The 12892-nt window shown below is 44.0% G+C and overlaps 2 protein-coding genes across 3 annotated transcripts in view; both read right to left on the bottom strand.

Moving 5' to 3' along the window:
• Nucleotides 1-225, bottom strand: part of LMLN (leishmanolysin like peptidase) — a 30679-nt gene extending 30454 nt beyond the window's left edge. Inside the window, exon 1 of one of the 2 annotated variants that reach the window (XM_090045956.1) lies at nt 63-225. In XM_090045956.1, the coding sequence (XP_089902082.1) occupies nt 63-176 (114 nt within the window). In that variant the 5' untranslated portion in view covers nt 177-225. The remainder of the gene's footprint in view (nt 1-62) is intronic. The other variant, XM_090045955.1, reaches the window with a different exon arrangement.
• A 3706-nt stretch (nt 226-3931) lies between these two features.
• PARP14 (poly(ADP-ribose) polymerase family member 14) overlaps nt 3932-12892 on the bottom strand; it is a 42491-nt gene continuing 33530 nt past the window's right edge. Inside the window, exons 15-17 of the mRNA XM_090045953.1 lie at nt 9729-9871; nt 6748-6922; nt 3932-5437 (exon numbers count right to left, since the gene is read on the bottom strand). Of these exons, the coding sequence (XP_089902079.1) occupies nt 5148-5437; nt 6748-6922; nt 9729-9871 (608 nt within the window). The 3' untranslated portion in view covers nt 3932-5147. The remainder of the gene's footprint in view (nt 5438-6747; nt 6923-9728; nt 9872-12892) is intronic.

Below are 12892 nucleotides of genomic sequence, written 5' to 3'. Positions count from 1 at the left end.
CATGCCCCGCGCCGCACCCCCCGCCTCAATCACGGCATGCCCCGCGCTGCCCCTTCCCGCACCTCCCCTCCACGATGGTGGCAGGACGAGGAGGCGGCGCGGCCGCAGCCCAGGAGCAGGAGCGCTGCGGCCAGCACGCAGAGCGTCGGCTGGAGCCTCAAGCCCGGCCCCGCCATCTTGGGCCCCGCCCCCGCCGCGTTTCCATGGGGCGCGTGAAGGGCGCCTAGCAACCAATCGGGAGCGAAAGGGGGCGGGCTCAGAGGCTGATTGGCTGGGCTGGGCGCTGCTCCAGAGGGCGGTGCGGCGCTGAGCAGTCCTACCGCGCTGTCTAGTGTATACTAGAATACTGTCTACCGTAATACGTAGGCGAGCTGCGCAGCACCAGACTGGATGGATGGCGCCGTGCTGTGCAGTCCAGAGCAGAGCTGGGGGACCCAAAAGGGCTCAGGATTTTCCTGGCTCTTTTGCCTCTGGAACTGGGGTCTTTTATACCTGTCCTGGCATAGTCACCTGCTGCTTGGACACAGCCCCCAGTGGTTTGATGTGTGCCCAAGCAGGACGGGCGTCATAGAGAATTCGGGTTGGAGGGACCTCGGGAGGTCACATCTAGACCAGCCCCAACTAGATCATCCCAGCCAAGGCTTTGTCTAGCCAGGTCTTAAAAACATCCAAGGATGGAGCTTCCACCACCTCTCTGGGTAACCTGTGCCACTGCTTCACCACCCTCCTAGGGAGAAAGTTATTTTGTAATGTCCAACCTAAACCTCCCTTGCTGTCCATTTGGGCTCCCTCTGCGCTGGCTGGGATTTCACTGGGAATGGTGTGGTTGCAACCCAAATGTTTTATGGAAATTCATGAGTTTTGATCAACTTCCAATGAAGCAGAGGCAGGGTCCCCCACCTGCTGCCATGGGGAACCAGATGCCTGGGAAGGGGTGGGGTGGAGCCAAAGCTGGGGCAGCACAAGGAATCTCTCCAGGTAGGGGCTCCATTTTGTTTTTAAGAAATGCAAAGGAAACATTTCAGTTCCCCCAAAACATTGCGTGGGGGGATGGGAACAGGGAGTAAGGAATTCCTTTTCTGGAGAAAATCTGGCCGTTTGTATTTTTTCTTCCAATCCAGGGCAAAAACTACCTTTTTCAAGAACCAGTCAAGTTACCTGCAGAAAGAAATTCCAGGTTCCAGGCAGCTCAATCCTTGCCTTAAAAAGGACAGACTTTAATCTGGCGAGCTAAGGAACAGCTTTATCAGCATCTCGGGTAGGAGTTAAGAATGGTAGTTTGTGATAACACCTCCTATCTAAGGTGGCCAAATGACTCATTTAATGTCACTTGAGGAAGCTGGGAACAAAAATCAAAACTCCTGATTTCTAATCCATGCTTTACTACAGCTTTCCATTCCTCCTCCTTCTGAAGCCTGGGACAGTACTAAGAGATTCAGACAGATGCCTTGTACTCCACTACACGGATCTGCTGCAGGCTACAACTAAAACAAGGCTCTTGAAACATACTGGGTGTATCTACATGTGCAGATAGCAAGGAGTAATACATTCTGGCAGTTTGCCACAGCAGTGAGAGCCAGGGTAGAGCAGCCCCAGGCTGGCAGCAGGATCATGGTAGCAGAAGAGAAGGTTGGGGCTCAAGGGTGCTACAGTGCAGGGCTAGGCAGCAGGCAGCCCTTGTACTGTAGCACCCTTGTGCCCCAGCCAGCCCCAGTCACCATCTCCATGCATGATGATGTAGCATAAATTACTCTGCCGTAGGATACTACTGGTTCTGGGCAGTAGTATCCTATAGTGGAGTTAATTTACTGCATCCTAATATGGGCACATGTGTAGATGGTGACGCTTTACTCTGGAGCTAATTAATCAACTCCACAGTAAAGTGCACATGTAGATGCACCCACTGAAGAGTAAATAAACTAAACTAGTTTAACCCATATAGGTGGGGGAGCCTGAACTGGATGATTTTTTACTCTTGCAACTATCATTTCTTTACAGAGTGACCTGTGGAGTTAGGGTCTGATATGTTTTGATGTTATTTATTATAATTGTCCTGCCTTGTGATTTGCTGGGTGATCCATGTACTGTCTTCTATCATTTTATTTAGATTTGCTCCTAGCATGTGAGAATCACGCTCAAGTACATGTTTTCTAGACAGTATGTACCTCTGATGTTGGTCACAGTGGAATGGAAACCCACACCATGGCTGCTCAAGACCAGGAAAGATATTGAATTACTCCAACAGAACAATTTGTATTTCTTTGCTCTTATTTGTAATAAATTGTTTGTTTAAACTCCTATTATACAGAAGTAGGGCCAGGATCTCTGCAGTGCAAGCAAAGTGTTCCAGATTAACCAAAGGTAATGCTGAAATGTTAATGTGACCTGTGTTACCTGTTTAGTGCCAATCTGGAATTCCCGTTCAGATTATTTGAAGTAGGAGCCCACATAAATTTGGGGATTATGAGTGTTCAGGTATTATTGAAAGATCATGAGCCTTAAACAGAATGTACATCAGGTCTATGACCTTTACTGCTTCATTATAAAACTGGTCCTTTAGCAAACCAGCTTCCAGAGATGGAATCAAGATAGCCATCTGAGATGACTACACTTGCTAGGATTGCTGGATTTCTGATTGACAACAACGTGACTTGTAAGTTTTCCTCCAAAATACAGCTACTGCCCTTGGCAGAAAGTAAAGCTTGTAAAGTTCTCAAACTCATTTCCCATGCAAGACAAATATGTCATCTTAATTTCCATGAGATGTCAAGAATTCTTGAGATTGAGTGAAGTGTAGATGAGTTAGTAAGGACTTTAATCTCTGCTTCTTTCTTCTGTTTCTGTCCTGATTTAGTTCTCTGGCACACACCTTTATTGGTGAACTTAAAAGTGTTGATCAGCATCAGCTGTATTTGCCTGATACAGGAAACCCTGTAACTATAATAACATTTCCTGGTTCTGTTGAATGAAACTGGAATTGGTGCCTTTTTATATGCTTTCAAAAGACTAAGAGCTATTTAAAGTTTGTGCATAGTATATAAAATACGGACCCATATATTTAGGCTAAAGAAGATGCATCTTGCATTTCAAATCTCAGCCTTGACCAAATACACTATTTACAAAAAGTTAGTAGAGCTTTGAACTGAAACTTTGTTAAGATCCATCACCAAACTGACATTTAGGACCTCATGGGCTGTCTGCTCCCAATTGTTAGGTTTAGTGATCACTAAACCAAACCTAATTGATTAAAATAATCTTCTTTTCCCTGCTGCTATGAAAAAGACTCACAGTTATAGCACAGGAAACCGTGAACAGGCCATTTGTGTGGACACGGCCACAGTGGTCAAATCTAACTACGTGAGCCCCAGATGCATTCGGCTATAGCTGTTAAGCAGAATAGTTAAGTAACTATGGAAGCATTTAGCTGTCAAGCAGAACATTTAAGCAAGCATTTAAGCATATAGCTGAAGAAGGATCTACACATACAGGCCGCATCCAGACAAGTGTGGCTGTGCAGTATGTGGTGCCACAGACACGTTCAGCTGTTCTCCATGCTGCAAGGGAGTAGCGGGGGGGCAGGGCAGGGGTGACCCCTGCATATCCATAAAAAAAGCAGAGTGGTGCACACAGGGGCAGTGTGCACTGCTCAAAACTGGACCCCACATGGCTGGAGCCATGCTTTGACTTCTGGACAGGCTCCAAGCAGCAGGACTGAAGCTACTGCAGCCCCAGGAGGTCCGGCCTCCCCTACCCCACCCTGGCTAACTTGCCATGCACCACAGGGCGTGCGTGACACAGGCATTCCCTGAGACCATTAGCAGTGGCACAAGGCATGCTGCTGCTTCTTGTCTCTGGGGAACCAAACATCCATGCTCATGTGGATGTGGCCACAGTGGTCAAAACTAAAATGAACTGATGTGTTTTTTTTAAAAACCTTTTTAATTATAGTGATCTGATGTATAATTTGTAACATAGGTAAACAAAACATTTAGGCAGAAAGCATCATTTTAAAAAAATTACGTTCTTTAAGCTGTATTAAGGACTGCATGATACCATAAAGCTCTTTAAAATAATGGACTTTAATATAGATCTAAATATGACATTTTGCTTTAATTAATGGCAGTGTAAATAGGAAGTATCACTGTCTCATGAATATAGGTAACAAAACTAATTGGCAGAAGTACATTGGATTTATAATTTACCTGAAAGTTTATCACAGTGAGACTTTTCAAGTGTTTGCTGGAAATCAGAACATTATCACTGGTTATCATTTGTACAAGGCTATAATTCTACAGACCAGTTAATACACCAGATCTGCCCACAAAGAACATTAGTTCCTCCTACCTCTATAATAACTGTTAAACATTGTACATTTTAAACATTCAAAAAGAATGAGCTTTGACCTTTAATATTTTGATTTGGCAGAATGCAAAAAACATCGGCACTCTGGTTCATGGGAAGAAAGAGATTTGAATGCAGAGAATGGTGCATTTAATAGCAGCCCCAGAGAACTGAGTACACATATTGGAAACAAGTGGCTATCATTATCACGATGGCATGAGTCTAGGGAAATCCAGGGAATGCAAAATGGAGTATTTCATTGGTACTTTCTGTGATCCCTAATGTTAACCAGGGGCTTAAGAATTACCCTGGGAAAAAGGATATGCCATTCACTTGCAATACACGTACAATCAAGAGGGTTTTAAAGCAATTCTCCAGTTCAACCAATCAACATTTGATTGTGCTGCTGCACACAGCATTCTTCTTGACCCATTAGGCTGCTACACTCTGCACACTTTAGGTTTGGGGTAATAAAGCCCCATGCACATCAGCCTTCCCTGCTACCAGCCAAACCTACCCAGTCTGAGTAGGATCTCTGCACATTTTTCCACACCACTGCAGAATCAAGCCAAAATTATGCTGCATGTGAAAATCTACTTAATTCTGGGTCCTTTTCTTAATACTTATAAGCAATTGGATATATTAAGGGCTATGTGATCTAAGAAACCAAAATATTTAGAGTTGTATAAGAAGAATACCAGTATTTTCTCATTCTTCACATTTCTGAGTAAGAAATGATCCTTGAGTTATTACCACTTCACAAGATAAAGGCACCAAAAATATCTTCCAATGCATTTAAACAAATCTTATTTCTTGAAAGTAATAAGATACTCTGGATAAGCTTGAATGTCATTAAAGATGACAAACATCGACGGTGAATTCATGCGATCAACCACACTGTCATATAGGTCAGTAGGATCACTTGCATTTTTCGATGGTGGAGTTATCATTCCTGCCATTCCAACACAATACTGTCCAGTGAGGACTCGAGCAAGGTACATGTATTTAAAGCCATTGAGGTCGGGTCGAGAGTACGTATCCTGAGCAGAATAATTGGCTTGGACAGCAAAATAGGTTCCATTTCCAATTGCTGCAGCTGTGTTTGGAAAGATTAAGTTTTGAGAACAACAATTAGCAATCACTGACTTGTACCCCCTTGAAACTTTATCATAAAAAAGGATAAATTTCACATTCAATTTTGAATTAATAGCTTTGTTCCATCTGTTTCTCAAGATATGACTTGCTAGCAAAATCAGCTATGAGTCTTGAAATGACACCTTAATATTGCTGAGCTACAGTGCGACAAGTTTGGGATGCCTTGTTCAAAGAGGAAGGAATTTAATTCCCCACTTCTGCTCACCATTGTGCGACTTTCTATCTAGCCTGCTGGAAGCATTTGGAATTTTCCAGTTTTATGATTGTTATATAATTATAAAGGACAGTTTTCTAACTGTCTAATGTCACGGTCTAATTCCATAACCTTTCTGAAATTGGGTGAAACCTTTTCACCCAAGTACTGTCAAAACATATACAAGGGACTTGAAAACATTGTTTTACTATTGTTAAATGTAAAACAAATCCCAAACATCCACTGCATTGTGCAGATTCTGATTTTCTTCTGACTTCCAGTATCCTCATCCTTTCTTGCTGAGTCTGCTCTTTGCTGATCTCCACCTCACATCCTTCTTTCAAGTCAGTAAACAGTAAACTACTAAACTAATACTTAGTCCTGTCTCTTACAAAGCCTGTGCCCTGAGGAGTTCAATGCTTTAAGGTAAGTCCTTGCAGGATCAAGATCTGACTCTGAGCCAAATCCAGGCAAGGGTTTAGGCACCTTTTAGTGCCTAATTTTTAGATGCCTGGACCCAGAATGGAATTCAGATCCCATGGGAGGCACCAAGGCTTTCCGCTGCATATCAGAGGTAGGTGCCTCAGCACAGGATACCAAATACCTAGCAGGCTGAGCAGAGACTTGGTCGGGCGGGGAGGAGGAGGGGGGGAACTAATTTGGAAATCACTTGGCTTGAAGCATCCAGCTGTTACACAAAAATTAAACACTTGTGTATGTTGGGAATGTATCAGCACAGGTATATCAGAAGTCATTAGCTCCTCAGGTCTGTCCTACTGAATCCCAACAGTGTATTCCAGAGGCTGGATGTACCATTAAATGAAAACAACTCTTGTGCTCATGGCAGCTTTGGACATATCCCTGGAAAAGACCCAAATGGGTCATCTACTCCTTCCCCTGTCTGTGTACAACTATTCCCTGTGGTACAGTTCCTAATTCTTTGCCAACTCCTCCCTCTGATCTCATGACCCAAAATGTGCCAAACTGGGTTGTAGTGTCACAATGTTGCACCAACTTTCATTCATGCATTCCTAGTTTAGGAAATCAATTTGTCTTACCGTTCTTTCCCGCAAAACCACGATTGAACCCATTATAATTAATTATGTTCAGTGAGGTTTGCGCTGTTCCGTGAAACAGGCACCTTTCATTATTCTGACTGCCATTCTTATTATCCACAGACAGTTTTTTGATTTGGTATTGCTGCCAGAGGAATGGATTTTGTATCCTTTCAATCTACAAAAAGTTAGAAAATGACAGAGATTATTGCTATTGACAAATACTTATCATGACACCAAAGCATTAAAAATAACAAATATAAATGTTCAGGTCACTCTGATCCTTTGGTTTTTTGTGAGGGTAGGCTTTATAGGTATATGGGGAAAATACTCCAATGAAAAAACAGTAATCACGGGGCCCATCTACACAAGACATTTACTGTGGAGCTGACTAATTAGCATCTACAAATGCAGCCCTATTGGCCTCAGTAAACTAATAACTGCCACTGGAGCATTATTTAGTGTGCTGCAACATGTGTAGATGGCGACGGGGCTGGCTGGGGGCTGCCTGCTGGCTAGCCCTGCACTGGGGCATCCTCGTGCCCTAGCCAGTCCCTCTGCAACACGCTGAGCTAGGTCAAAGTAGCCCTGGGCTGGCAGGCTGGCCTCCTCCAGCTGAAGCTACTCCGACCTGGCTCAATGCGCTGCAGACCTGATCACACATGTAAGCACAGCACTTGGGGAGCAATAAATTTCACTGCGAACTGTGGCAGGTTGCACACGTAGATGCACCCATAGAATCACAGAAAAGCAGGGCTGGAAGGGATTTCAGGAGGCCATTTAATCCAACCCCCTTATTAAGGCAGGATCATCCGGATCTAAACTATCCTAGACAAGTGTTTAATCTGTTCCTAAAAGCTTAGGGAACAAACACTCACAACCCTAGGCATAATGCTTGAAATATCAAAAACACACTTTAAATTGTCACAGATCAAGCAGGGCAATGATGGCACTGCCATTGTCCTGCCGCTGCAAGGACAAAAAATAATTTGTTAATAAAAGATCCAAGATCAAGATCCAAGGAAGAGGACCATGCTCCCTGTTAAAGGAAGGTGAAAACCCCCACACTCAGCACCTGCCCCCCCGATCTGACGATCTGACCATGGGGTAAAAATCCTTCCTGGTACCAAATGTGATCTGACCCTGAGCAGAGGGGTAAGATACCCAAGCTAGGAACCTATGGGTTTTCTAAGTCCCAGCAGGAGCATCAATATACCCCAGTCAAAATCCGCAGCCTTGACTGAACAACACCCAGTGCTTCTCAGGAAGGTACTCCTCCTCGACACCAGTAGCAATCAGGAAAGGAAACATTTCTTCATGGACCCACAGAAAGCAGAAACCCCAAAGCATGGGATAACTAGATACCTTCCACTCTGTATTGCAACCTGGAGACCACAAGGACAACTCCATGCATTAAACGTCCTGCTGGGCCACACCATCCTTTTCAATGAACCTGTCTCCTCCATAAAATGATCCCAGTTCTTTCAATGTTATTTAATAACCAAGCTTTGCTTCATTCTCCTGCTGTTGAGCTCAGTCCCCTCCAACTTCCATCTGCTCTGGGGGGCCGAGTCCCTCTTATGGTCTATGACTGATGCTGTGGAGGCCCTGGAGGGCTAGGGGAGGAAACTCCTGGGATTTCCCAGCCATTGCTCTTCACAGCACACTCCAGGTATTGCCTCTCCTAAATTATCCCTGTCCAATATTTATCCTGAAAGCCTCCACTGAAGGAGATTGTATAAATTTCCTAAGGAGTCTATTCCACTGCCTCACTTCTCCAACCATAAGGAAGTTTTTCCTGATATTTAAAATTTCATAGTTTCATAGTTGGTAGGGTCAGAAGGGACCTGAGCAGATCATCAAATCTGACCCCCTGCCATGGGCAGGAAAGGATGCTGGGGTCAAACAACCCCGGCTAGGTGACTTTCTAGCCTCCTTTTGAAGATCCCCAGGGTAGGGGTGAGCACCACTTCCCACTTACTTTGCTACAATCTGAAGCCATTGCTTCACATCATTTCTTCTGCAGTAAGACAGAACAATTGTTCTGCCTCTTCTTCATAGCAGCCTTTCAGATATTTGAAGACTGTTACTGTGTGTTCCCCTTTCTCCAAGCTAAGTGTGCCTGCTTCTCTCAACCTTTCCTTACATGGCTTCCTTCCAACCCCTTTATCATTTTTGTTGCCTGCCTCTGGACCCTAATTTCTAAACTTCTTTCCTAAAATGTGAAGCCCAGACCTGCACACAATTCTCTGGATGAGGCCTAATGAGTACTGAGTTGGTAACTTAGAAAACGAAAGCAGCCAAAGTAATCTAGAAACATTTTAAGCTAGATGATTTCCATTTAACACCTGAACCTTGCCTAATATACCTGGTACCTGTAATAATACTGGTATGTCATTAGTGGGGTAATGAAGATTTTACAAATACAGTACAACCTCATCATAATGACTCCCCATGGGACAGACTACATTAGAAGAGGAGGTTCGATGTAACAGAATTGATTAATTTCCTGCATCATAAAAATCTGATCTGAATCTCAGTGAAATCCGTGAGAATCTTTCCAGTGGGAGTAGGCAGAAAGAGCATTGGTATAGAAGCTACTGATTTTCAGGTTAAAAATAACAGGCTCTAGAGATGGCAGAGACCATTCCAGTCATACCCCTGAACAGTTGTTTTGGTTTTCCAGGAACAAACGTTTGCTCCAAATGTTTTTAAATGGCCAAATATCCCCCTATTCTTACAGATGATAATCCCAGAGGATCTCAGCATTGGGGATTTTCTGTGCGGTTCAGTATATCTTTTCCCATTCTTAGTTTCATCCAATTTCTCACAGCTATCTTCCCTTTTGCTCATAAATATACAGGTTTGGATTTGCTCTCTGTCACTAATGTACTGTGTTGGGGAAGCATGGACCTGGAAGGAGTAGCTACAAGTAAAAACTTTGTAAAAACTGATGTTGATCTCTCTTTTCCATGTTACCTCACCTTACTAATTTTGAATCCGCAGGTTTTCTGAAACTCCATCTGCACTTTTTGATATTCTGGTAATCCTTGATTTAGTTGCACCACTTTGACACGTTCCTGCTGCATATCTTCCCACTCTTTTGGAAGATCTATTGATTGTATACCTGCAAATTAAACATTTTTAATATCATCTAAGTCTCACACTGATTATACAGGGTCCTGCCTTCCCAGTAACTGAAAAGAAAGGATCTATTACCTAATCTTTTCTTCCACAAATACCATTCTTTGGCAAGAGTATTATTTGCATGAATAACCCATAACGTCTGTAGCAGATGGTGTTTTCTATATTTCTGTCACTCTCATTTGCTTGTTACCAAACAAACAACGTTTAACTAATTTTTTTTAGAAATATCAGGAAACTTCTGGGCCACTCAGAAATATATACCTAAACCTTCAAATTGTGGTCAATAGGACTATTTAGGTGAGTAAGGACAATTCATATGCTTAAAGAAGGTATCTAAAGCATCTAACTACCTCGCTCTACTCATGGATATGCTTCCAGAGTACATGTTTGGAACATTTATCTTTTCCGTGATATGGTATTTGATTATGACACATTACGTTATTGTTCTGTCTGTACATCAAAAGATTTATTAGCAAAGTGATTAAGTTGAGGGAAAATCCAAGTATAACTACTGTACTCTGTTGTCACTAGCTGTTCACTGAAGGTCTGATCCAGAGCACTTAAATATAAAGTATACTGGATGGTGGCTTGCATTATTTTTCTATTTTTTTAAACAGATTTAGAAAACAGTACAGAATGAAATATGGAAAAGAAAAAAGAAACATTTACAATATAGTTAAGGATAGGAACTTCCATGACTTTTCCAGGTAGCCTGTCCCAATGCCTGACCATGCTCATAGTCAAAAAGACAGCCTACATTTCCCTTGCTGGAGCTTGTGGCCATTGCTCCTAGTCCTGTCTCATATGGTGACAGAGAAAAAGCCCATCTCCAGACTGTCTGTAACTGCTTTTCAGGTATTTAAAAACTTATCAAATCTCCCCCCAGTCTTCTCTTCTCCATACTAAATAACCCTAATGCCTTCAGTCCTTCCTCCTAAGTTTTACCTCCTAGGCTTCTAATCATTTTTGTTACTCTGTACTGCACTTTTTCCAATCTGCCCAGCTCCTTCTTGAAGCATGTAGCCCAAAACTGGGCACGGGACTCCAGCTAAGGCCTCACCAGTGCTGAATAGATCAGAAAAATCATTGCCCTTAATTTGCAAGAGACACTCCTGTTAATACAACCCAGGATGCTGCTGGCTTTTTTTTGCAACAAGAGCACACTGTTGGCTCATATTCAGCTTATGCTTTGCTGCAACCCCCTGGTCCTTCTCTACAGTACTGCAGCTTAGCCAGTCTTTCCCCAGTCCCTACTGGTTCATGCAGTTATACCATCCAAAGTTCAGGACTCTGCACATGTCCTTACTGAATCTCACCTCATTGACTGCAGACTATTTAGTCAGTCTATTCAGATAATTCTCGATCACGGCCCTACTCTCCAGAGCAGTGGTTTTCAATATGTGGTTTGTAAACCCCTGGGGATTCATGGACTATCTAAGGGCTCCATGAAAGATGACTACGGTCAATTAAAAGTATGTGAATACTAGGCCTGTGCGAATAGGCAGCTATTCGATTTGGTTTTGGATCCCGCCACTTCAGATGCCAGCGATCTGATCTGGAGCTCCGGATTGTCTCCTGCTTTGATTCAGCTGAAGCGGCTCCGAAGCTTCGGATCTGCCTTGGAGATCCGGCCATAGGGTATAATGGGGATTAATGAAATATCTATAACTTTGTTGTTTTTTCTCTGATTTGGGTGAAACTTGCCGGGGTAGTAGCCTCTGCTGAGAGCATAAAGCACGCCAAGTTTCAAGAAGATAGGTGCAGGGGTTTGGGGGGAACTGCATCCCAAATTCTTGAAAGCAAAACTCATGTCATCTGTTTGTGTTACACCACAGGTGGGTGAACACTGCAGGAGTGGTGGCCCCTGGTGAGGCCACAAAGCCTGTCAAGTTTCAAGGAGATAAGTGCAGGGGTTTGGAGGGAATTGCACCTCAAGCTGCGGACAAGCAAAACTCGTGACATGGGTGACACTGTATGTGTTAAGGCACAGCAGGGTGAAGGCCCCAGCTGAGGCCGTGAAGTCTGCCAGCTGTTGAAGAGATAGGTGCAGGGGTTCTGGGTTCCTGGACCTCTAGCTACTGACAGGCAAAACTTGTGACATGGGTGCTTGTGCAACTATGTCTGTCTTGGGGTGTGGGGGATGACTACTGCAGGCCTGGCTGCTAAACTACTGTGTTACCAGTTACCAATCAATCATGATTCGCTCAGGGACCAGCTCAATACACAGTAGCTAGCTAATGTAACCAGTTAACAAGCAAGGATTAACACCTACAAAACCACAGACTAAGGAGAGGAAAGAATCAATACAATCAACTGCCCCAAGACAGAGACAGTCAGTCGCACAAGCACCCATATTACGAGTTTTGCCTGTCCGCAGCTAGAGTTGCAGGGCCCCAGAACCCCCCTGCACCTTGACAGCTGGCAGGCTTCGTGGCTGCAGCAGGGACCACCATCCCTGCAGTTTTCACCCTGCTGCGCCTTAACACACAAAGGGTCATCTATGTCATGAGTTTTGCCTGTTAGCAGCCAAAGGTGCAGGGCCCCAGAAGCCAGACTCCCCCTGCACCTATCACCTTGAAACTTAGCAGACTTTATGGACTCAGCAGGGGTAACCACCCCTGCAGTTTTCACCCCGCTGTGGTGTAACCCATACACATGACATGAGTTCTGCATTCAAGAATTTTGAGTGCAGGTCCCCCCAAACCCCTGCACCTATCGTCTTGAAACTTGGCAGACTTCATGTTCTCTGCAGAAGCTACCACCCCTGCAAGTTTCATCCAAATCAGATAAAACCCAACAAAGTTATAGATATTTAATTGATTCCCCATTATACCCTATGGCCGGATCCCTGAAGCATCTCCGAAGCTTTTCCAAACCGCTTTGGAAAGCCTAAAGCCAGCGCTTCGATCCAGACATGCTGCTTCAGCGTCTGAATCTTCTCCAGATCCAAAGTGCGGTCCAAAGCCTCGCACAGCCCTAGTGAATGCCCACACTTACAATT

The sequence above is a fragment of the Crocodylus siamensis genome, chromosome 4 (genome assembly GCF_052110815.1).
Source record: "Crocodylus siamensis isolate JL-2025a chromosome 4, ASM5211081v1, whole genome shotgun sequence".
In the NCBI taxonomy this organism is placed as follows: Eukaryota; Metazoa; Chordata; order Crocodylia; family Crocodylidae; genus Crocodylus; species Crocodylus siamensis.
Note: the sequence above shows the minus strand (reverse complement) of the source record. Positions and strands in the feature narration are given on the sequence as shown.